The sequence below is a fragment of the Canis lupus genome, chromosome 32 (genome assembly GCF_048164855.1).
Source record: "Canis lupus baileyi chromosome 32, mCanLup2.hap1, whole genome shotgun sequence".
NCBI lineage: Eukaryota > Metazoa > Chordata > Mammalia > Carnivora > Canidae > Canis > Canis lupus.
In genome coordinates this window covers 33,351,626-33,375,089 of record NC_132869.1, presented here as the reverse complement: position 1 = coordinate 33,375,089, position 23,464 = coordinate 33,351,626, and the positions used below count along the sequence as shown (strand labels likewise).

The window sequence follows — 23,464 nt, the reverse complement described above, 5'->3', positions numbered from 1 at the left end:
TCCCGGTGCATGGAGCCTGCTTCTCCCTCTGCCTGTGTCTCTGCCTCTCTCTCTCTCACTGTGTGCCTATCATGAATAAATAAAAATTAAAAAAAAAAATGATAGCCATACCCTCTGCCTTGGATGGCTGCATCTCCTGCAAGGATGGAGTGGTGGAAGTGCTTGACTATGATGCCCCCTGCTGACCTGAAGATCCTTGACGAAACAGGGATTAGATCTTTAAGCTTTTGCCTTGGCTGGGGACCTAGCCTATAAAAAAAAAATCTAGCTGATTTGTCTTAAAACTTAAATAATTAATGAAAGGCAGTTATTCTTATTTCCTGAGCCATTTAAAATGCAAATTATGGGGCAGCCCCCGTGGCTCAGGGGCAGCCCAGGTGGCTCACCAGTTTAGCGCCTGCCTTCATCCCAGGGTGTGATCCTGAAGACCAGGGATCGAGTCCCACGTCGGGCTGCTTGAGAGCATGGAGCCTGCTTCTCCCTCTGCCTGTGTCTCTGCCTCTTTCTCTGTCTCTCATGAATAAATAAATAAAATCTTTAAAAAAATAAAATAAAATAAATAAAATGCAAATTATGAGTCAGCCAGAGAAACTTCTAAAACCTTCCTAGTCACATCTGAATTCCTCACGTGAACGTTATATTTGTGAAACCTAGTACATAGAAAAAAAATGTACTTACCTATACATTAACTAATTCTGTGTTGATTCATTTCTTTTCAGATTTGGAAATAGTGGGATTTATTGATATAGCTGATATTTCAAGTCCCCCAGTTCTGTCCAGACATCTGGTCCTACCAATAGCACTTAACAAAGGTGAGTTCTCTTGTTATTCCAGTGATACAGATGAAGCATCTTATGATCTAAAGTTACTCTTAAATGTATGTAGTTGAGGTACAGCCACTCTGGAAAACTGTGCGGAGGTTCCTCAAAGAGTTAAAAATAGACCTGCCCTACGACCCAGCAATTGCACTGCTGGGAATTTACCCCAAAGATACAGATGCAGTGAAACGCCAGGACACCTGCACCCTGATGTTTATAGCAGTAATGTCCACAGTAGCCAAACTGTGGAAGGAGCCTCGGTGTCCATCAAAAGATGAATGGATAAAGAAGCTGTATATGTATACAATGGAATATTACTCAGCCATTAGAAATGACAAATACCCACCCACTATTTGCTTCGACGTGGAGGGACCTGGAGGGTATTATGCTGAGTGAAATAAGTCAATTGGAAAAGGACAGACATTATATGGTCTCATTCATTTGGGGAATATAAAAATTAGTGAAAGGGAATAAAGGGAAAGGAGAGAAAATGAGCGAAAATATCAATGAGGGTGACAAAACGTGAGACACCTAACTCTGGGAAACGAACAAGGGGTAGTGGAAGAGGAAGTGGGTGGGGGGTTGGGGTGACTGGGTGATGGGCAATGAGGGGGGCACTTGGTGGGATGAGCACTGGGTGTTCTGCTATATGTTGGCAAATTGAACTCCAATAAAAAAAATTTTTTTAAGTATATAATTGATAGTATGATAGTCCATTTTGCAGAATTAGGAGAAAGGAATAGTTATTGGATTGAATATTTAAAAAATGGAGTGTTGCCTAATATACTGCAAGACTGTTTCTGCTGTTTCAATTTCACTACCATAAAAGAAACCCTTTAGCTGTCAATCTCTAGCTTCCCATCATCCTCAGCCCCAGGTAACCACTAAATGTCTTTTTTGTTTCTATAAGTTTGCCTATTCTGGATGTTTTATATAAATGCAATTCATATAATATGTGAAAACTGATTTTTATATGGACATAGGAAAACCTATGAATAGGAGTTTTTCTTACTTGTTATAATATGACTTTATAATCGAATACTCTCCTCCCAAGGATAGAAATAGCCAGGAGTATAATTGGAATTTGAGGTTTTTGTAGCTAATCTTAGTCTGACCTGTTTTCACAGAAGGTGATGAGGTGGGTACTGGCATAACTGATGACAACGAAGATGAAAATTCAGCCAATCAAATTGCAGGCAAAATACCCAACTTTTGTGTCCTGCTCCATGGCAGCCTAAAAGTGGAAGGAATGGTGGCAATAGTTCAATTAGGGTAAGAAACTTTCTTTACCTTTGGTTGAATGAGGGAGAAGAATCAGTGTACAAAGTGAAGTATTTCCCAGACTTTTCCTCATCACCTTTTTCCTCTCTTGGCCATACCCTTCCCACCTAACATCACCTTCTAAACTGCTCTTTAAATCATCCCCTAGAATAAGTACAGAGTGAGCCTTTAAATTCTATTGCTTTTATATTATATCCTTTTTTCTGTTTTTTTCTTTTCTATTCTATCTAGGAAATCTGGATTCAGTTGTAACAGTTGCTGTGGGATCTTACGCAGTATTCACAGGCTCCTCAGCTATAAGATGAGGAGGTGGAACTAAATGAAATAGGATTCCAAGAACATTAATTGAACATTTTACCATGTGCCAGGCACTCCTCTAGTCACTTTACATACGTTAATTCATGTAATCCCTTACAACAACACTGTACAGGGGGTGTCAGCATTATCCTTGTTGTATAGGTGAGAAACTGAGGCTTAGGGAGGTCAAGGAACTTGCTAAAGGTCACACAGCACCTAAATGAAAGAGCAAGGGTTCTTACTTGCATTCTGACTCCAGAGCCCATGTTCATGAACACTGCTAACCCATCCCTGTGGGAAACATCTTTCTAGCTTTTACTTTTGCTACAGTCTTGAAATTTGCAAAACCATATGCTTCCCTTTCTAGAATACCTATTGTTAGGAAAGAAGAGGTGACTGATCATCTTCTGGCTATCACCTGGGTTTGACTGGTATAGAAGATGAAGAGGTTAGGAGTACTCAGATGAAGTTCCATTTCTACTTGAGTTAAAATTACCTGGTCCAAAAAGAAGAGTGCAATTCTTATTAGGTATTAGTTTACTGTATTTCTTGGTACCCAAGCTACTTGTACTGCTCTGAATATGAGAATTCCCTGGGGCCCTTTGAGAAGCAGCAATAGAGCTGGGTGATGGCTTTGTGCCCTTTGTTAGAAATGCTGCTCTGTGTTGGTGCTGCTGTGAATGACTCATGGAAGCAGCTGAAACATAGGTCACAACCCTTACTCTTCCCAACCTCTGTAGCTATTTGCTGCCCTTGTGATTTTTTTTTCTTTTTTAAGATTACTTTTGATTTCCATATCTACCTAACTGAAAAATAATACATTTCCCAGAGGAATGGCAACATTAGGGGGCAGCAGTATGCATTTTCAGTTTTAGGATTTGGTTTTAGTAAAAACACCTGATTGCAAAGTTGAAGTCCCTGTCTCTCAAGAAAAACACTGGCTAGACTTACTTAACTTTATAGTCCCAGGCTTGACATTGACTTAACTTTATAGTCCCAGGCTTGACGTTCTTCTGATCTTCCATCTTCTCTCCATCTAGTCCTGAATGGCATGGAATGCTCTACTCCCAAGCTGACAGCAAGAAGAAATCAAACCTCATGATGTCTCTCTTTGAGCCTGGCCCAGAACCTCTCCCATGGCTAGGGAAAATGGCACAATTGGGTCCTATTTCAGGTATAACCCAGATCAGATTTTACTTATCTTGACTTTGTTTTCTCTCTGCTATTCTGAATGGCTCTGACTGTGTAGTCAGAGAGCTGTGTGATCTCTGGATGGATGTGCTGTGGTCTCTAATGCTGGGTATGTGCATGGAGAACCCCAGCAGACTGTTATGTCTGAACTTTAACTTTACCTTGGGGAAACCGACTAGGTTGCTTTAAGTAAACATAAATGCTCTGACTGCCTACAGGGGAAAGTTACTGTCCATAAACATTTTTTTCTTCAGTATACTATTTTCAATTCAGGTAACCCTAGTCATTTCTAGATGATTTAACCCCCATCTTGAAAGTGTTTTCCCTTGGCTTTCCTAACATTGCATTCTCCTGATATACTTTTTCCTTTGGCACCTTTGCTTTTTCTTATCATCTTATCTTCCTCTTGCCTCATGATTTTCTTTGCCATCTTCTCTTGGATTATTCTCTCTTGGTTATTTCATCAACCATCATAGCTTCAGACTCCCCCACATGTATGACTCTGGTCCTACTTGATCTCTCCTTGGAACTTGCATGTCATATTTCCAGTTCCCAGTTAGACCTGTCCACCTGGATATTCTGCTGTAGTACCAAGCAGCTCACAGCATGTTTGTTACAGAAACTGTAGTCTCTTAACTCTTCTCTCCTAAACTGTTCCTTTTTCTGACTTTCCTGCCCCATCTAATTGAGACCTAAGTATTCCTAGGTACTCAGGCTCCACCTGTAGAGTCATCCTTGACTCATTTGGACCCAATTCAATATCAGGAACATCTACCAAGCAACCTTTTAGGGGATAAAAGTTAGCCAGAGTTGCTCAAAGTCCAGTAGAAAATGGAATAATAAACAGACTGGTATAAGATCAGAGTTGGCCTAGATGATCAGCTCTGCCTAGAGGACTAAGGGAAATCTTCACAGAGGAGAGACATTGTAGGAGAGTTTGTATTCTGGGTACTGGTGCCTCCTGGAGTTGTGTAATATGGCTGAAATTCAAGTTGGAGCTAATAAATTTGAGTTTAGAAAGATAATTCTGGGCACACCTGGGTGGCTCAGTTGGTTAAGCATCTGATTCATGCTTAGGCCATGATCTCCGGGCTGTTGTGAGATCAAGCCCCGCATTAGGTTCCATACTCAGTGAGGACTCTACTTGACATTCTCTCTCCCTCTCTCTCTGTTCCTCCTCTGCTCATGTATGCACGCTGTCTCTCAGATAAGTAAATAAATAAAATATTAAAAAAAAATAAAAGATAATTCTGTGGAGTGTGGATTTGGAAAGGTAAAGGCATCCCATAGTTAGAAGTCTACTGTGATAGTCCTGAAGATACAAAGATGAGAGCCAGAATGAACAGTGGCTGGGAATAGAGAGGATGGAGATCCATGGAAAAGATATTCAGGAAGCAGAATCAACAGTGTTTGGATGAGGATAAAGGAAATGGAGGTCTTGAGGATGATACCAGGTTTCTGACTTGGGCTGCAGGGAGAAAGGTGATATTGTTAATGGGAGCAGAGAACAGAGGAAGAAGAGTAGATTTGGAAAGACATCTTCTGTGCATGTTGAATTTATGCCTGTGAGATTTAGGTAGAGGTGCCTAGAGATAGTTCCTATAGGAGTTCTGCAAAGAGGACAGAGTTGGATATATAATTTTTAGTTATAAGCATACTGCTGATAGTTAAAATGGTGAGAATGAGGGCAATTGTTTAGGGCAGTGCTTCACACATTTGAATTCTTATGTACAAAAAACAAAACAGAGGAACTCCTTTAAAAATTGTTCCCTGGGCCCCACTTACAGAGATTCTGATTCAGTAGGTCTGGATTCCGGCCCAAGAACTTGAAGTTCTAATATTACCCAAGTGCTTATGATCCGGGTGATCCATAACCACACATTAAGAAGCCCTTGCCTCAGGAAGAAAAAAAGAGACCCAAGGACCAAATCCTTAGAAAAGAGTAACTACTGGTGATAGTGGAAAGGGTGCTAATAAATGAAAATGAGAAGGGAATAGGCAGAAGGAAAAGTAGAAGAAAGTGATGTCACAGAAGCCAAGAGAATAAAAAGATTCAAGAAAGAAGTACAGTGTCTCATACAGATGTATTATATGTGGCCTGCATACCCTGTCTACTGCACATGTGCATGTCAGTTTAGCCTGAAGGATGCCTTTGCCACTGAAGCCTAGAAAAGATTTTGACTGAGTATAGACCCTAGAAGCTAGGCAGTAAGCTGTATCAATAAAGGGCCAGATAGTAAATATTTTAGTTTTTGCAAGCCATATGATCTCTGTCTTAACTGCTAAACACTGCCATTTTAGCACAATACGTAAATGAATGGGAGTGACCTCTTCCAATAAAATATTCTTTATGGACACCAGAATTTGAATTTCGTATAATTTTCACATGTCATGAAATCTTATTCTTTCGATTTTTCCCCCAACTATTTAAAAATGTAAAAACCATTTTTAACTCAAAAAGAGGCAGCAGGCCGTAGTTGGCCAGCTCTTGGGGTAGGATACAGGGCCTGGCATTTTAAAGTTCACACAGGAAAAGAGATATGATTTTGGTTCCAAACAAGACAAAGAACTGAAATCTCTGAGTAAAGCTAGGAATGTGGAAGATCTGTTCCCTCGGTGAGATGTTGACAAGAAAAATTCTACCCAGGGATCCCTGGGTGGCGCAGCGGTTTGGCGCCTGCCTTTGGCCCAAGACGCGATCCTGGAGACCCGGGATCGAATCCCACATCAGGCTCCCGGTGCATGGAGCCTGCTTCTCCCTCTGCCTGTGTCTCTGCCTCTCTCTCTCTCTCTCTCTGATGACTATCATAAATTAATTAATTAATTAATTAAAAAAAATTCTACCCATTGTTTCTACCTGTTTTTCTACATATTAAAAAAAAAAAAAAGGCTCCCATGAGAATTTGAAGCCCAAGTTGTGCACCATGCAGATTGACACTACCCATTCTGAAGTAGGACTCTCCAAAACCAAATAATGCACCAAAAAACTCTTTCTGAAGCAATGAAACCCATGGTGCATCCTCCAGAGTAAATATAATGACAACCCAAGGCAAAAGGACTTCTGCCAAAAATATCCCTGTTGAAGATGTGTTCCTGATTTGAAGAAAAGTCTTTAAATTATGTAAGGATTTTATTTCTTTTGAAGGGAGGCCAACAGGAGGATTAGTCCCTTGAGAACTTAATCTAAAAGAGACTGCAGAATGAGTGTTGTAAAGAGTTTTAGGAAGGAATAGAACCAGGAGGAATGAAGAGGACACTATGAATCAAGAGTCATTTCATCCCTACAGGAGATTTTTGGGTAACTTAGGTCCATGGTTAGCTAGGAGGCAAGTTGAGGAGTGTGTCTAAGATGAGGAAACGACCATGACAGGTTTGCCACAAGAAGAGAAAAGTAAGGCAGTAACTGGAGAGCACAGGGCAGAGGAAGCTGTGGGTATTAGGTTGTAGAGATTCCTTACCTCCTGGTCTCTGTAGCAATCCTAAATTCATTCTGCCTTTTCATTTGCCCTGCTCTTGCCCTGTTTTGGCTTTTTTTTTTTACCTTTCATTTAGATCAAAGGCCAGCTAACCAATGCCTGCTGGCCAAACTAGCCCACTGTTTATTTTGTAAATAAAGCTTTAATGTAAAGTTTCATTACACAGTCATACTCATTTAGGTGTGTCTTATCTAGGGCTGCTTTCCTGCTTTGAGGGCAGAGTCGGGCAGTTGCAACAGAAACCATATAACCCATAAACTAAAATATTTATTGTCTGGCCCCTTTGCAGGAAAAGTTTGTTGATCCCTGACCTAGACTGTTGTGACATTTTTCACACAGATTACTTGTCCATAATCTGAAGTGTAACATTCAGATTCCTTTCTAATCTAGTTTCCAATCTAGCAGTGCTTGGTTCGTTACACATATTTTTCATTCAGGTTTGAACTGCTTTTTACTTTGCCCCTTATTCATTTTTTCCTGCCTCAGGGTCTGTTCTTTTTTTTTCAAATTAAGAGAATAAAGCTACATTTTATTGAATTTAACTTTGTACCAGGCACTGTGCTAGACACAATGAAATGTGTAATCTCATTTAATTCTGGAGACAGTCTTATGAAGTTAGAATAAAACAGGCTTTATTACAGACAGGGGAGGGAGTGAAGTCCTTCTTGACTCCCACTTTCCTCCTGGCTGCCAGGACATTGCTTAGCTCTTCTCTTTTCCTTTTGGCACAAATGTGTGTCCCCACCCTTCTCTTGGTGAACTTGTCCTTGGAGACCTTGAGCAGCTCCATGGCACACTGCTCGTATGGAGCGAAGCCTCACATGATCCAAGAGGATCATGTCCTGCGCAGACTTGATATGCTTGGTGAGGCGCCCATGGTAGTGGCTGTGGTCACTGATATTCTTAGCCAACTTGTGGTCCTCGTTGACGTCCATGGCCGTAGGGTAGCACAGAGCCATGGCTGCTGCCCCCCCAGGTTTTTTCTTTTTTTTTTTTTTTAATTGAAGTATAATTAACACACTGTGTTAGTTTCAGGTATAGGATATAATGATTCAGCGATTCTATACATTATTTGTGCTTAATCCCCTTTATCTCTTTCACCCATCTTCCCACATACCTCCTATCTGGCAACCACCAGTTCTCTCTGCTTAAGAGTCTGTTTTTTGTCTCTTTCTTTATTTCTTTTGTTTCTGAAATTATACATATGAGAAGTTGTGTGGGATTTGTCTTTCTGACTTATTTCACTTAGCACCATATTGTTACAAATGGCAAGATCTCATTCTTTTTTATGGCTGAATAATATCCCATTGTGTAGATAAATACACACGCCTTATCTTTTTCCATCCTTCTATAGATGGATTCTTGGGTTGCTTCCATACCTTGGCTGTTGTAAATAACGCTGCAGTAAATATAGAGGTGCATATATCTTTTCAAATTAGTGTTTTCATTTTCTTTGGTAAATACCCAGTAGTGGAATTAATGAATCATACATAGTAATTCTATTTTAATTTTTTGAGGGACCTCCATACTGTTTTCCACAGTGACTGCACTAATTTGTATTTCCACCAATATTGCTCAAGGAACCAGAGGTTTCTTTTTCTTCACATCCTGGTCAATACTCATTTTTTGTTTTTGTTTGATTGCTTTTAAAGATTTATTTATTTATTTTAGAGAGTGTGTGTGTGTGTGTGTGTGTGTGAGGGTAGGGCAGAGGGAGAGAGTCTTTCAAGCTGACTTCTCTCTGAGCACGGAGCCCAACACAGGGCTCGATCCCACAATCACGATCTGAGCCAAAACCAAGAGTCTAACGTTTAATTGACTAAGCCATCCAGGCATCTCTATTTTTTGTTTTTTATTTTAGTCATTCTGTCAGGTATAAGGTGATAATGCGTTATGGTTTTAATTTGCATTTCCTTGATGATCAGTGATGTTGAGCATCTTTTCATGTGTTTGCTGGCCATTTGCATGTCTCCCAAAAAATGTCTATTCAGGTCCTCTGCCTATTTTTTAATTGTATTATTTGTTTTTCTGGTACTGAATTGTAGAAGCTCTTGAGATATTTTGGATGTTAACTGCTTACTGGATATATCATTTACAAATGTCTTCTTCCATTCAATCGGTTGCCTTTTTGTTGTGTTGATGATTTTCTTGACTGCAAAAGTTTTATATTTTAATGTACTCCCTCCCAGTAGCTTTACTTTGCTTTCGTTTCCCTTGCTTGAAGAGACATACCTAGAAAAATTTTTCCATGGCCAATGTCAAAGAACTTGTATGTATTATTTATTTTTAGTCAAACCAAGGCATGCAAAACAGTATGGTTGTTTATAGCTATCCCTCCTACTTCTCATTCTGTTCCTAGAAACAACCACTTACAACTTCTAATTGTGGGAGGTTTTGTTTTGGTATTTATACTTATAAATAATATAAGTATTGAGGTTTTTTTCCATTTTAAATGTCCTTTTTTATTTTTTAATGTTGACTGCTTAGCTCTGTTAGCTTCACCATCCCCACCCACCCACCCAAGAAGCACATTTTTCCCTTCTATCCTTCCAGTGTGGTTACAGTGTTCTTTTTTGGGTAAAGCAGTATTCTGTCCTTGTTAGATGATGTGAACATTATTTATGACTAAGCCATGTGGTACACTGAGTTACATTTTGTTTTGCAACTCTTTGTTCTCTGCACCAGTTATTATTTTTTTAAGACATTTTTTTCTTTTTTCTAGCAGGCAAGATAAATGTGCAGTTGACTCCTGAATAATGTGGGGGTTATGACTTTTAACTCTCCCACAACTTAACTAGTAAGGGACTACTGTTGACCATAAGCCTTACCCAATAACAAACAGTTGATGAACAGATATTTTGTATGTTATATGTATTATATGCTGCATTCTTACAATCAAGAAAGCTAGAGAAAATATTATTTTAAAAAGCCTAACAAAGAGAAAATACATTTACAGTATTTGTATTTATGGGAAAAGTTTTGTGTATTAGTAGACCTATACGGTTTACAACCATGTTGTTCAAAGGTCAGCTGTCTTCTAACTTCCGTTAAAAGGAAGGCTGTATTGGAAGACACTGAGGTTCCTCAGAGACTCCAGGAAAGAGCGGGGCAAGCAGGCTGTGGGGGTGACCAGCAGCAGAGGAGGGCACCCAGCCCTCCCCTCTGGGCTCTCTCATGGCCTTCTCTTTACTTTCTTTTGTGTCTTTGCTTTTCTTTGCTCTTTTCTGTATACTTGCCATAATTCCCCCCTAAGTAAAATACTTTCTTCAGGCATTTTTGTCAGTCTTCTTTTTTTCCCCTTAGAGTCATTTCCCTTCCTCTTGTTTCTTAAGTAGACCGTTGGTTCTTTAGGCTTTCCCTTCCCATCTCTCCTGTGGCTTTCCTGTTTTGTGACTCCACCTGAGAAAAGGGTACATGGGACGTAGGTATTTGAAATCTTGTATATTTGGAAATATCTGTATTGATAGTTCAGTTGGGTTTTGAGTGCTGGGCTGGGAATCACATTACCTTAGTTAGAGTTTTTGATGCATAGTTCTGTTTTTCTTTTCTGGCTTCCTGTGTTGCTACTGAGAGTCTAATCCCATGCTGCCAGTTTTTTGACCTGGATCTGTATTTCCTCTGCTCTCCCAGAGGCGTTTTCTTTGTGTCCTCGTGTTCTGGATTTTCAGAATGATGTACTTAGTTGTTAGTCTCTTCATTCATCATGCTGGGCATTCACTGGGCCTTTCCACCTGGCAGTTTATGTTCTTCAGTCCTGGGAATGTGAATCGTGTTTTTTATTTTCCCCTCTCTGTTTTCTTTGTTCTCCCTTTCCAAAACATCTGTTTACGATTTTTGTATAATTTTCTTATTTTCCGGGATCCCTGGGTGGCGCAGCGGTTTGGCGCCTGCCTTTGGCCCAGGGTGCGATCCTGGAGACCCGGGATTGAATCCCACGTCGGGCTCCCTATATGGAGCCTGCTTCTCCCTCTGCCTGTGTCTCTGCCTCTCTCTCTCTCTCTCTCTCTCTCTCTCTCTCTCTCTCTCTGTGACTATCATGAATAAATAAATAAAATCTTAAAAAAAATTATTTTCCACCCATTTTCCCATTTTCTTCTTTTTGTTCTAATTTCTGTAAAGTATCTTCAGCTTTATCTTGCAAGTTTTAAAAATTTCTGCTATCATACCTCTTATGTCTAAGATCTCCTGTTCTTTTTTCATAAATGCAGTATTTTTTGTCTGTCAAGCCAGTTACCACATATAGGCTCCAAATAACTAGAGACAATACAAGATAGACTGGGGTTAGATGTTGAAAAGTTTGATACTGATACTGAGTGCTATAGTAGAAAAGGGTCTAGAGAAAGTACTTTGTGCCAGGAACACTTAGGACAACTTGATGGAGAAGGTAGGATAAGATCTGGACCTGGAATATAAGTGAGTTTGGGTATGTGAGGAACAGTGGCGTTGAGTGGTAGAAAAAGCATTGCCTTTGCAAGCAGGCCCCACTGAGTGACTGTGAAGCCTGTGAACATCCAACCTCTCTGAGCCTCAGTTCCCATCTTTCATGGGACCAATAATATCTACCCCCCACTAGAGTTGCTGTAAGGAAACAAGGTGTATATATAAAGTGTTTGGAACTTAATACATATTCTTTATTCTGTAAGTTCCTTGAGTCCAGAAAAAAATCTTCTCCATCCACACTTCTAGTGGAGTGCTTGCTGCTAGTGGGGACTTAGTACAGCTAATGAGTGAGCAAGTAAGTAAGGGAATAAGTGGATGAGAGATTGGAGCACTCCAGGCAAGGGAAATAACAGAAATAGTGACAGGAAAGTTGGAAATAAACGTGGTGCATGGAGAAAGACTGTTGGGATCTTGGCCTGGCTAAAAAAGGTTTATATATGTGCAAGTATCTGTGGAAATATGTCTGGAAAGCTGGGCTGATACCTTTTGGAGGGGCTGGGAGGAGGCGCCAGTAGAAAACATTTAAATTAGTGGCCAAATTGGGGTTAGAGAGCTTCTGCCTCAGAGAAACTGGGTTAATTCTAGTTGTCCACATGAATATTTGGGCAGGGGATTTAAGCTCCCTAAACTTGTTGGGGAAATGATCCAGCTCTGTCTACCCCAGAAGGTGGTAGTGATCAGGATAAAATTAGCCAGTAGATATAAGTGGCAAAGTTTCATTGGCTCAGGAAGCAGAAAAACAGAAAACTTTATTCACATGGCTTAAAAAAAAAAAAAAAAAAAAAACCTGGCTTTAAATCTTTGAAAGCAATAACTAATATGCCATGATACATGGGATGTATTTTCACCAAGAAAGTAATTCTTCTCTTGCCCTTTTCCTAATGTAACTACATAAAATTTTCCTCTGGAATTTTCTCTGTTTAGACTTATGCTGTCCAGTCCTGTCACCACTAGATACCTGAGGCTATTTAAGTTAAAATGAGTAAAATTTAAAATTCAGTTCCTCAGTCACTCTAGCCACAAGTTAAGTGTTCAGTGGCCGCATGGACCAGTGACTACCATTTGATCATTGTAGAAAATTCTGTTGGAAAGCACTGGACTAGACTACATAGAATTGTATTATGTGTGTTTATGAATTTTTTTAAATATATACTTTAGAATCATCGCATGTAATGGTTTTATTCTTTCTGACCTCAGTTCATAAAGCAGGTAAGTGAAGTATGTCTATTCAAAAACATTAATTTGTTTTTTCACCTACATGGGCCTCAGTTGATTGTTTAGTCTCCTGCATCAGTGGCTTTCTGTTGAGAACTGGTTCCCTAACCTGAGGGAAGTGAATGGATTTTCTTAATTAAGGAAATAACAGGATGTAGAAGATTGAATGATTTGAAGAGCTAGCCTAATTGGAAATGTAATTGATTATGTTTTACCAGATGTCATTTCAAGAATGTCTTTTTCTTTTAAGATGCTAAAGAAAATCCTTATGGAGAGGATGACAATAAGAGCCCATTCCCCCTGCAGCCCAAAAACAAACGCAGTTATGCCCAGAATGTGACTGTCTGGATCAAACCCAGTGGCCTGCAGGTAACATGACCATTCACGTTGCTTCCTGCTGGGCAGGGGGAGGAATTCTGCAGGCAGACAGACATCTGATTTGATTTTCCTTTCATTTGATACTTAGTAATTCATTTACTTCCAATGTTTGTCATTATTTCCAAAAAGAATTTGAGGTGGCCTACAGTAAAACACGTATACAGCAAAATCACTTCTTAAAAATTTAGAGCAGCACAAAACCTAGAGCAAGAGGGGAGACAGTTGTGCCAGGAACCCAAGGGGAAATGATAATTGTATTTGAGCAATTTGGCTCTCAGCTTCCTGCTACCTGGGTCAGGAAAACTACATGTAGGGTTATATGATTTTTCTTGTCTGATAAAAGGAAGCATGTCAATTCTAGGGAGACACATTTTCCTGGCATGTTCAGTGTAAAATTTTTGACATGGTGAGGCCTTGACATAATGGCTTTTATCTTTAACATCCTTATCTTTTAAGAAGGATGTAAAAATCTTTGTTGGGTTATTTCTTCTGTCCCCATATAGAACCCAAGCAATGGCATTACACCTTAATTGCATAAAAACATCTTTATGGAAAACTAAGTTACACTGTTATCAAGGTATGCTGCTTTCAAGCAAAGTACTCAGTGATATTTCTCCTTCCACTGACTTGCAGTCATTTCTACCTATTTTTAAAAATTACTTTTTGAGCCTTTTAAGAAAAAGATTTTTACTTATTTGAGAGAGAGCATTCCAGTGAGAGCGAGCATGGGTTGCGGGGAGGGGGCAGAGAGAGAGAGAAGCAGGCTCCCCCGAGCCCCTGATGCAGGGCTCCATCCCAGGCCCCTGGGATCATGGCCTGAACTGAAGGCAGCCTCTTAACCAACTGAGCCATCCAGGTGCCCCTTTTTAGAGCCTTTTTTCTCATTTGAGCACCATTTTTTTTTCTTTATTCCTCCAATGAGTCCAACCTAAGCCAAACAAGAAGAGGTTAGGTCATCTAATAAGGGAAGTAGCTTCTGTTGATGGCACGGTTTCTTGTAGCCCCCTTACCACAGAAACTGAACTCATCCTGCCATGGCTAAGAGGATGGGGCTTTGTTGGCAAATCAGATTCTCTCTTTCCTATCATCCCTGACCCTAGTACTTCCCTGTCAGAAGGAAAGCTGAATTTTTCTTAAATTATTTTTTTTATTTATTTTTTTTAAGTTTTTTTATTTATTTATGATAGTCACAGAGAGAGAAAGGCAGAGACATAGGCAGAGGGAGAAGCAGGCTCCATGCACCGGGAGCCCAATGTGGGATTCGATCCCGGGTCTCCAGGATCGCGCCCTGGGCCAAAGGCAGGCGCCAAACCGCTGCGCCACCCAGGGATCCCTTCTTAAATTATTTTTAAATTTTGTTTTGGTCTTGGTGTATTTTTTTATCGTGAAAAACACATAAAAGTGATCATTTCAGCCGTTTTAAAGTATACAGTTCAGTGGCATTTAGTACAATCATAATGTTATACAACCATCATCACTATGTAGTTCTAGAACATTTTCATCACCTCAGGAGGAAACCTTGTACCCATTAAGCAAGTCACTCTACATTCCTAACTTCCCCCAGCCCTTGGCAACCATTAATCTGCTTCTTGACTCTATGGATTTGCCCTATTCTAGATATTTCATATAAACAGCATCATATAGAGGTGCCTGTGTGGCTCAGTTGGTTAAGTGTCTACCTTCAGCTCAGGTCATGATCCCAGGGTCCTGGGATCGAGCTCCACATTGGAATCTCCCTCTGCCTTTCCTCCTGGCTTGTGCTGTCTCTCACTCACTCACTCGTTCAAATCAAATCTTTAATAAATAAATAAGTAGCATCATAAAGTATGTGATTTTTTGTCTTTGGGTTCCTTCACTTAACATAATGTTTTCAACATTCAGACATGTTGTAACATAGATCACTACTTCATTCTTTATGATGGCCACATTTCTTTACCCATTCATTCAGTTGATGAACATTCAGATTGTTTCCATCTTTTGGCTGTTGTGAATAATGCTGCTAAGAACATTTGCCAAAAATTTTCTTTTGTTGCTATGCTATTGTCATAACTTAGAAGTCATTACCAATCCCAGGTCATGAAGAGTTACACCTATGTTTTCTTCTAAGAGTTTTTGTAGTTTTAACTCTTGCATTTAGGTCTCTGAACTATTTTTTTTGTACATGGTATGAAGAGTCCAGCTTCATTCTTTTACATGTGGATATCCAACTGTCCTGGCACCATCTGTTGAAGGGACTGTTCCTTCCCCCATTGAATGGTCTTGGCACCCTGGCCAAAAAAGCAGTTGGCTATAGATGGATGGGTTTAATTGGATGTATTTTTGTGGGACAAGTTCATTTCTGTCACTAGGGGATTTATTATCATCAAACATTTTGAAGGAGAGAGGTCCTTTACTAATTTGAATAGAATAGTGACATTAACTCAGAAGGGATCCGCTGACACTGTACCTCTGTTCCCATTTTCATTTCTCTAAACATTTAGAGCCATTCTTTTGTATTCTTTCCCCGTTGACTGCAAAATCTTACTGTTGAAATCTTTTTACCTTTGATAGACAGATGTACAGAAGATTTTAAGAAATGCAAGGAAACTACCTGAAAAAACACAGACATTCTATAAGGTGAGACTATCCGAATTATAGTGGAAGAGGGTGGGCTCTGGGATGTGTGCCAAAAATAAATGGTTCTCAATTGTCGGAGAATGTGATAGCAGAGTGAACATGGACAGCAGTTAGAAATATTTGGCTTATGCCTCAGTGTTTTCATTGATAAAGTCAGTAGAAGTGATAGGTCCACCACTGCCCTAAAGTCCAAGAATTGGAAGTATTTAAGTGACCTGATTTTGTGCACAAGGGCTCCTCTTTATTGGTGCTGCTGTGAGTGACTGAAGAAGTCAGAAGAACCTGTGGGCCAGCCCTGAACTCTCCTCATCACTCTCATATGAGTATCTAGTCCAACCCCAGGCAACCAGGATGACCTCCTGGGATGGTGATTTCCCAGAACATTCTTACCCACCCAAGAAGCTGCTTCCAGGAAGGACTACTAAAATTGTACTTTTATGAATTGGATAACGATGGCCCTCCGGAAACCTGCCTAACTAATCCAGAACTATTGGCAGAGGGAATAAAGTTATAACTAGTGAGTGGAGTTGGGGGTGCATTTAAGGAAACACCTTGTTTCTTCCTTTTCCATCTAGTGTTTGGTTGAAATGAAATTAAGTGGTGTGTGACGTATGCGGTGTTGTCAGTTGCGGCCCAGCTGCTAATAGTTCACGGCGCACACAGCCTCCCTCAGGCTAGCATCTCTTCCGGAGAACATACGTGCTACTTTGGGTGTTATCTCATTATCTTTATGTCACTGTTGTCTTCAAACCTAATTATGTGGCAAGCTGGTGAAATCAAGCAAGAGCAACCTTAATCAGAGTTCAAACTAGAGCTGCTTGGCCGCCATGCCCTCCCTCCCCATGAAGCCCATAGTGTACATGGCCCCTTGTGACCACTCCTTGGGGGTAGTCCCTCTCTTGCCTGCACACATTTGTCAACTGTCTACTCAAGAAGGCGTACTCCTGCTTTGGCCTTCTGCTGAACTTTAATCTTGCTAACAGGTGATAGTAGCGAGATGGTCAGAAAGCCCACTTCCAGCTGTATACAATCCCACTATCAGATGTGGAAGGGCCTCAGCCAGGCAACTGCGTCAGCCCCTACAGAGGACGAGGAGGAGGCCATCCTTCTTGCTTTGTGCATGAGACCACTAAGACCTGGAGAGGCTACACAATTGGCCTAGATTGCACTGCTGCTAAGTGGTTGACGGGGCTTTTTGAATTTCAGTTTCCATCCACTACCCGACCCTTCTTTTTGTGAAATCTTTCAGGTCAGACTTCTTGAATCTTTCAGAACCTCCACCAAACATGTTCATTGTTGTTTGGCCTAAGGCCCAGTCAGGAAGGAGGTTAGAGGGTTCAGAGCCCCTGAGGTTTGGGACTAGCCTTTTCCATGGCTGAGTAACAGGAAAAGTCATTCACTTGAGAGTTATGAGTGAATGAAATGTGCGCAAAGTGTCTCGTGTTTGGTGTAAGTGCTTATCAGCTGTGGTGATGACCACCTGTGTCTCAGCCAGCCAGCTTTCTGATCACCTGTAGAGGAACTCCCATCATGTCATCACACTCTCTTGTTACTGGCATCTCTACAAGCATTTGTTCTCCTATAAAAATGCTCAAATTAGGGGATCCAGAAAAACTTACTGAGTTGAGAGCACTTGGTAAGTATGTGATAAGGAAAATGCATTTCGTAAACATTGGTGGGGGTTTTCGATCGTTTCAGGAGCTAAACCGTTTACGAAAGGCTGCCCTGGCATTTGGTTTCCTGGATCTGCTAAAAGGGGTGGCTGACATGTTGGAAAGGGAGTGCACGCTGCTGCCCGACACAGCGCACCCAGACGCCGCATTCCAGCTGACCCATGCCGCGCAGCAGCTCAAGCTGGCCAGTACTGGCACCTCCGAGTATGCCGGCTATGAGCACAACATCACACCGTTGCACACAGACTTCTCTGGGAGCAGCGCTGAAAGGATGTGACGCTGACTATGGGAACCTGCCTTCTTTTTTTCATGACAGGTGAAAATGACTTGGGGGTAAAAACTTTCCAATTCGTTCACCTCTGTAAGAACCACCTAAAGACCCTCTGAGGCTGCCTCAGAAGTACTGGCTTCTGAGTTTCAGTGACTGCTCGAACCTGAGGAGGGTTCTGAAGGGTGGTTGGCTGCTTGGGCTTTGACCTACGCTTTCTGGGGCTGAGTCTTTAAGCCCAGAAATCCACTGTTGCTCTCATGATGAGCACATCTCCTGAGAAACTTAAAAGACTGCTGAGCACAGAGCTCTCCCCACTTCTCAGGAAACCTAATCAGCGAGGGTTCTCTGGCTTCTCCTCTCCCAACCATTTGGATATTTTCCCACTTCTGTCCTTGGAATGAGCAGCCCAAATCGTCTGGGATTTGCTAAGTACAAGCCCAACACTATTAAGTTTCAGAACCTTAGAACTCGGGCAAAACCTTGATGGTAATAACCCTTTGGTGCTTTTGGTATGTCTTGACATGACTTTTCAACAGCAACCAGGAATGTGTAAAATGATTCCTGTTGCTTCAAGTTTTGTTCTGTTTTTTGATGAAAATAAAATACTTCATTTTCTATAAAACAGATTCCCTGGGAAACTAATGGGTCCTTGCCTTTCAGCCTGTCCTAGCATCTGAATGTAATTTCAGCTTCCTAAGTGGCCAGATTCGTAAATCCTGAGTTCCTTGGGTTCCATGCGGACATCCCTGTTTCTGGTTAGGTCTCTGCCTACGCCAGGTTCCACCCAAGTGGAAACGGTACCAATCCATTAGCTAGCTTCGTAACGTTGGCAAGTCACATAACTTCTCCGAGTTTTCTGTCATCAGTGCTTTTCAGATCACTCTGGATTTCCTGAGGGATCACTCCTGCAGGCCTCAACCCAAGCAACCCTTTAACATGCTGAGTTCAACATTTCACCAGGCTATCTACTATTTTGTCTGAACAAAGGACTTTCTCATTGACAGCTTGACAACCTCTCAGACTAAATGATCTGTAAACACAGGCTATTAGGATTTTGATTGTAAATGTTTAATAGAAATACACAATCTTTTGCTTTCTCAGACAGCAATAAAGAAGTTTAGAACAATCACTAAGAGTACAGGACTCTGCCACAAAGATGCAGCATGTGCTGCAAAGCTGATCTGGCCAAGTAAACAAAGTCAGTTGAAAGAACATCAGAAGTTAACACAAACAAATGTTGACAGAAGTTACAGACATGCAAAATACCCGTCAGTGCAATGAACTTGTTAAAAAAAAACAACAAAACCAGCCAACCTGTGCTAGTTAGATGTTTTTAGGTCAAACCCACATTCCCATGTCGGGCCCAGAGAAAGAGCACAACTCACAGAGTCTCCTTTCCCCCAAGGACAATAGGAATACAGAACAGAAAGCTCTCGTGCTCTTATATTCTTTTATACAAGCATCACTTCTAACACATATTTTACTTGGAATGTAGTAGAGCAAACAATGTTTTTGACAATGGCCAAACTTTACAATGTCAACCTTTCTCTCAGTTTCTCTGTTGGTGGGTTTCCCGCCAGGAAGCTTTGTTAAGCTCCTCCAGCCAGAGTTCTTACTCTGATTTCACTCTCTGAGAGAAGAGTGAAACAACAGAACAAAGGCAGGTGTTTTTGGGGTCCGTTCCGCCCGTCACTCTGACAGGTATACAAGTAAATGGACTCAGCCAAGGCAGAGGAAGGAAGAAAGCTGTTTCACGACTGTCTTGTAGGTGTGTTTCATCCGCTCCCAGGTTGCTACAGGCTGCACTGCCAGCAGCTGTTACTACCTACCAGGTGGACCCTTCGGACACCCTGTAGCACACTTGGGTTTGGAACTCTTAGAATCTCACGGTTTTCTAAACTAATGTTCCATCGTTAGTGTTGAAAATAGTTCTGACTTAGCTCGGAATGAAGTAGGTGATCATGGTGTTCCAAGGTTCTGACTGGTTTCTCCCCATTCTGTGCCTCCTCAGTGTGCACACAGGTAAGCCCTGTCCTATCAGGTGGTGTTAGAAGCCAAAAGATGATCAGGAGTAATCTGTGTTCTCTGGCCCCACTCAGACTCAGAAATGTTTTATCAGTGCCTAAGTCAAACTTGATTTTCAAAAAAAAAAAAATCAAGGCCACCCCACTTCACAAGTCACCTCTTGGGTACAGAATGTGTAAGGTACTGCCTGAATCACTTTCACAGGCAACAGTGCTTGTTTTTATCACAAGCAACCGCTGAAATGAACAAATCCCAGCTATGAGAATGGCCAGTACCTGGTAGGGTTAGGGCACTGAAGAAAGATCTCTGGCCCATGTGAGAGCGACAGGACAAGGAGTACATGGGGGTAGGGCTGAGTGAGTCTTTTGCTGTCATTAATGGAACACACAAGAACAAACCTGTCCTCAGGTATCAGGAATCCATGTCATGCAAGTATTACACTAAGATAATACAGATATTCAGGAATGTTACTGGAGAAAAGGGTAATATATATATATATATATATATATATATATATAGCCTCACTGAGAATTTAATCATTTAACTTTAAAAAAACTTTTACATCAGTACAAGAAGGTAAAACTGTAAGAATTATAGATTAGGCTCAAACTGGCAAGAAATCATCTAAATTTCTCTTTTCAGTGGATCTTTTTCTTTTTTTGTCCAAAGCGCCGCCTGCGCTGTTTGTAAAGATGACGGAAATTGATGTACAACCCTGAAAAAGAAAAAAGAAAAAAAAGACAATGAGGGACCAAGGGAAAAGACTGAGGGCATCTTGGTCTATGTTTATAACCAGAAGCTTCTGGGGCAGGGACTATCTCCAGATGGCTGCTTATCCTCATCCCCACAGCACCGTGCTTACTACTGCAGGGTGCTCGGGAATTGTTAACTCTGAACAAGTTATCGTCAGTGCACTAGAGACCACTCACTTTGTCCCCAGTGGGTTTACTATTTCCTCTTCTCCCGTATTCTAATATGAAAATTTTCAATCATAGTGTACAGTAAACCAACACTTAGATCTACAACTTTAACTTTTTATTATATTCACTTTATCGCCTACCCATCGCCATCTCATTTTTGATGTATTTCACTGTAAGCTACAGACATCAGTATACTTCACTCCTAAACATCTCATTAATAAGAGTTCAGTTTTCCTTTGTTCTTTCTTTCAAGGTTAAGATTTACATTAAATGAAATATAGAAATCTGAATAAAAAACCCAATTTTTGATTCAAGGCTACACAATAACCTGTATTAAGCAACAGTCTTAAAGGTATGAAACACTTTTCTAGGAAGTAAATTAGAAAATCGCAGGATTTCAGAGTCAGAAAAAACTTTTAATCCTACTTGACCACTAACAAGTTCTGTGGCTTAGCCCCACCTCAGTTTCCTCATTGTACAAGAAGGTTAACAACACCTAATTTACAGGCTTACTAACGAGAGAATGAATGTTATGTTTACAAAAGCACTTTAATCTATATGCTAATGTAACTGAGTGTACTTCTAAATTACACAAATTTGAAATTTATTTCATTCTAAAGAATAAGAAAAACTACATTGTGGTCAAAAGCAATATGAATATAAAACCTTGTAAACTGGAGTGTACAAAATGAAGAAAAGGCACTAGGGTTAATGCACATTAAAATATTACCCTTCTAACTTTTCTAGTAAAATATTTCAAGGGTCCTTCCAATACTTATTCCTCTTGAACACGTTCAGTATGCACACCTCATGGAGCCTAGTTGCAGTAACACTAGCTTTATCCAGTAGTAGAGGTAAAGAACTCTTTTAATAAGTGCATTTTCCAAACTGAAGCATACTCCCTTCAAGAGCCAAACATTTTAACATTTTCTGGTTAGAAATCTTTCTGAAATAAATTACACCCTTTCTGAAATAGAAAAGAAGGAGAAATTGAATAAAATTTCACCTTTAGCAAATAAAGAAAGAAAGAAAGAAATAACCAACCAACCAACCTTTGGCAGATGGTCTATACCCATAATGTAACTTGTGCTTTGCCATGTGCTGGTACCCTAAGGGGCTCCTAAGGGTGTGGGTCTCTTGTCCCCCAGTCCTAAATGATCAAGACCACTGAGTTTCTTGGATATACTTTTCATGGTCTTCCTCTCACTGGGGCAGCTAGCCTCCCAGATGGTCCCCAGTGATCCTACCTCCTGTATCTCCTACCCTTGTGTATCCCCTCCCATACTGTACCAGGTAGGACTGTGTAACCAACAGTATATGGCAAAAGTGGTGGTATGTCACTTCTGAGATGAGGGGATAGAAGGCAGTATGGACCTGATAAAGGTGCAAATCGTGTCTACAATGGTAATCATTACAATATATCGATGAACCAAATCAACACGTATACCTTAAATTTACACAATTTTATGTCAAATATATTTCTATTAAAAAAATAAATTTTTTTTTAAAGGCAAAAAATGAAGAGTGTGGCTTCTGGCCCTCAAACCACTTGCTCTGTGGGAAGCCATGTCCCAAGCAGCCACATGGAGAAGTACTGTGGCAAGAAACTGAAGCCTCCTGTTCACAGTTCCATGAGTGAGCTGGAGCAGATCTTCCAATCCCAGTCAAGACTGCAGAAACCGCAGCCCCTGACAGAGACCTCAGAGGGACTCTAAGCCACCCAGCTAGGCTGCTTTCTGACCCTCAGAAGCCATATGCGATAATAAGTGTTCACTGTCGGCTGTTGTCACTGAACATTGTCAGTATTCAGCTGCTAAGTTTTGGGGTAATTTGTTACCACAGCAGTAGATAACTAACATACTATCTGTTGTCATAGCCTGTTGCTAGAAGACCAGACAGTCCTACTTAATTAGGGCCACCTTAAGATTTCTATGAACTAAAACAGAGAGAAATATGTAAATTATATTAAATGCATTAGAACTTCATCTAAAACAGTCCTTCTGGTCAGGAAGGCTTTTAAATTTCTCATATTTGCAATAATTAGGTTTACTTCTTTTAGTTCTTAGTTTTTAGGAATTAAGGCAAAGATCTGAGATTTTATATCAAAGAAACTTAACATATAAGCAGGTTTTACATGAGCAGCAGGGGGGGCCTTATTATTAGATGGAAGCTTTATGACATATCTTAGCTGCTCAGAGGCCTTGGCTGCCTTCTTCCTTCTTTGCTGCCAGTGGTATTATACAATAACCTCTGAACACTCTGGATAAGCAATGTGTCATAAAATTAGTAAAATTAAAATATGCTTCTTAGTCTACTTCTAAAGAGCTTCTTACATTGTTTTAAACATGAGATATGGTACATTCCCAGTGACTGAGAGCATGCCAAGAATATAAACTCACCCACTGGTGATTTGGAAGAAATATATAGCATATTCTCCTCATGGGTTTGTTTTATAAAATAATATTTTTAACTCTATACTACTCTTCTGGAAATAACAAGCCTACTAAAGGCTTTGAAAACTTTGAGTCATTTAACTCTATCCTCTAAGAAGTAACAGGGAAAAGCCAATACTTACCTAAAAATAATATTATAAGATAAATCTGAAGAAAAAAGGAAAATCTAACTTTGATTTTCACCGGATATGGCAATGTGAAACTGAATCTTCCTGTTTCGTTGAATACTGGAATTGACTGGATCACTGAGACAGCTGAAAGCAGAAACAAGAACTTGTCAGAAGCAAATGAGATACAGTACCATCTAGTGAGAGAAGCTTCTAACCCCCCCACCCCACCCCAGTTTCGGTTCCAGCTGTGCTGAAAATGCTTCCTCCCTCTTGGTACCTGTTTCATTTCTCTCCCTAGTT

The 23,464-nt window shown here is 40.5% G+C and overlaps 3 protein-coding genes across 10 annotated transcripts in view; 1 reads left to right on the top strand and 2 right to left on the bottom strand.

Annotated features, from left to right (window-relative positions):
- INTS14 (integrator complex subunit 14) overlaps positions 1 to 18,278 on the top strand; it is a 35,340-nt gene extending 17,062 nt beyond the window's left edge. For all 7 annotated transcript variants that reach the window (XM_072809189.1, XM_072809192.1, XM_072809187.1 and 4 more), the window contains 6 exons: positions 720 to 812; positions 1,946 to 2,090; positions 3,437 to 3,570; positions 12,969 to 13,087; positions 15,647 to 15,712; positions 17,411 to 18,278. In XM_072809189.1, the coding sequence (XP_072665290.1) occupies positions 720 to 812; positions 1,946 to 2,090; positions 3,437 to 3,570; positions 12,969 to 13,087; positions 15,647 to 15,712; positions 17,411 to 17,662 (809 nt within the window). In that variant the 3' untranslated portion in view covers positions 17,663 to 18,278. The remainder of the gene's footprint in view (positions 1 to 719; positions 813 to 1,945; positions 2,091 to 3,436; positions 3,571 to 12,968; positions 13,088 to 15,646; positions 15,713 to 17,410) is intronic.
- Positions 7,671 to 8,022, bottom strand: LOC140622559 (large ribosomal subunit protein eL36-like). Its single transcript, XM_072808210.1, is given in 2 exon segments — positions 7,671 to 7,892; positions 7,894 to 8,022. Coding segments are annotated over 2 exon segments (351 nt in total).
- Positions 18,279 to 18,702: 424 nt separating the features above from the next.
- Positions 18,703 to 23,464, bottom strand: part of HACD3 (3-hydroxyacyl-CoA dehydratase 3) — a 40,202-nt gene continuing 35,440 nt past the window's right edge. For both annotated transcript variants that reach the window (XM_072809195.1, XM_072809196.1), the window contains 2 exons: positions 23,177 to 23,308; positions 18,703 to 20,396 (listed from right to left, as the gene is read on the bottom strand). In XM_072809195.1, the coding sequence (XP_072665296.1) occupies positions 20,320 to 20,396; positions 23,177 to 23,308 (209 nt within the window). In that variant the 3' untranslated portion in view covers positions 18,703 to 20,319. The remainder of the gene's footprint in view (positions 20,397 to 23,176; positions 23,309 to 23,464) is intronic.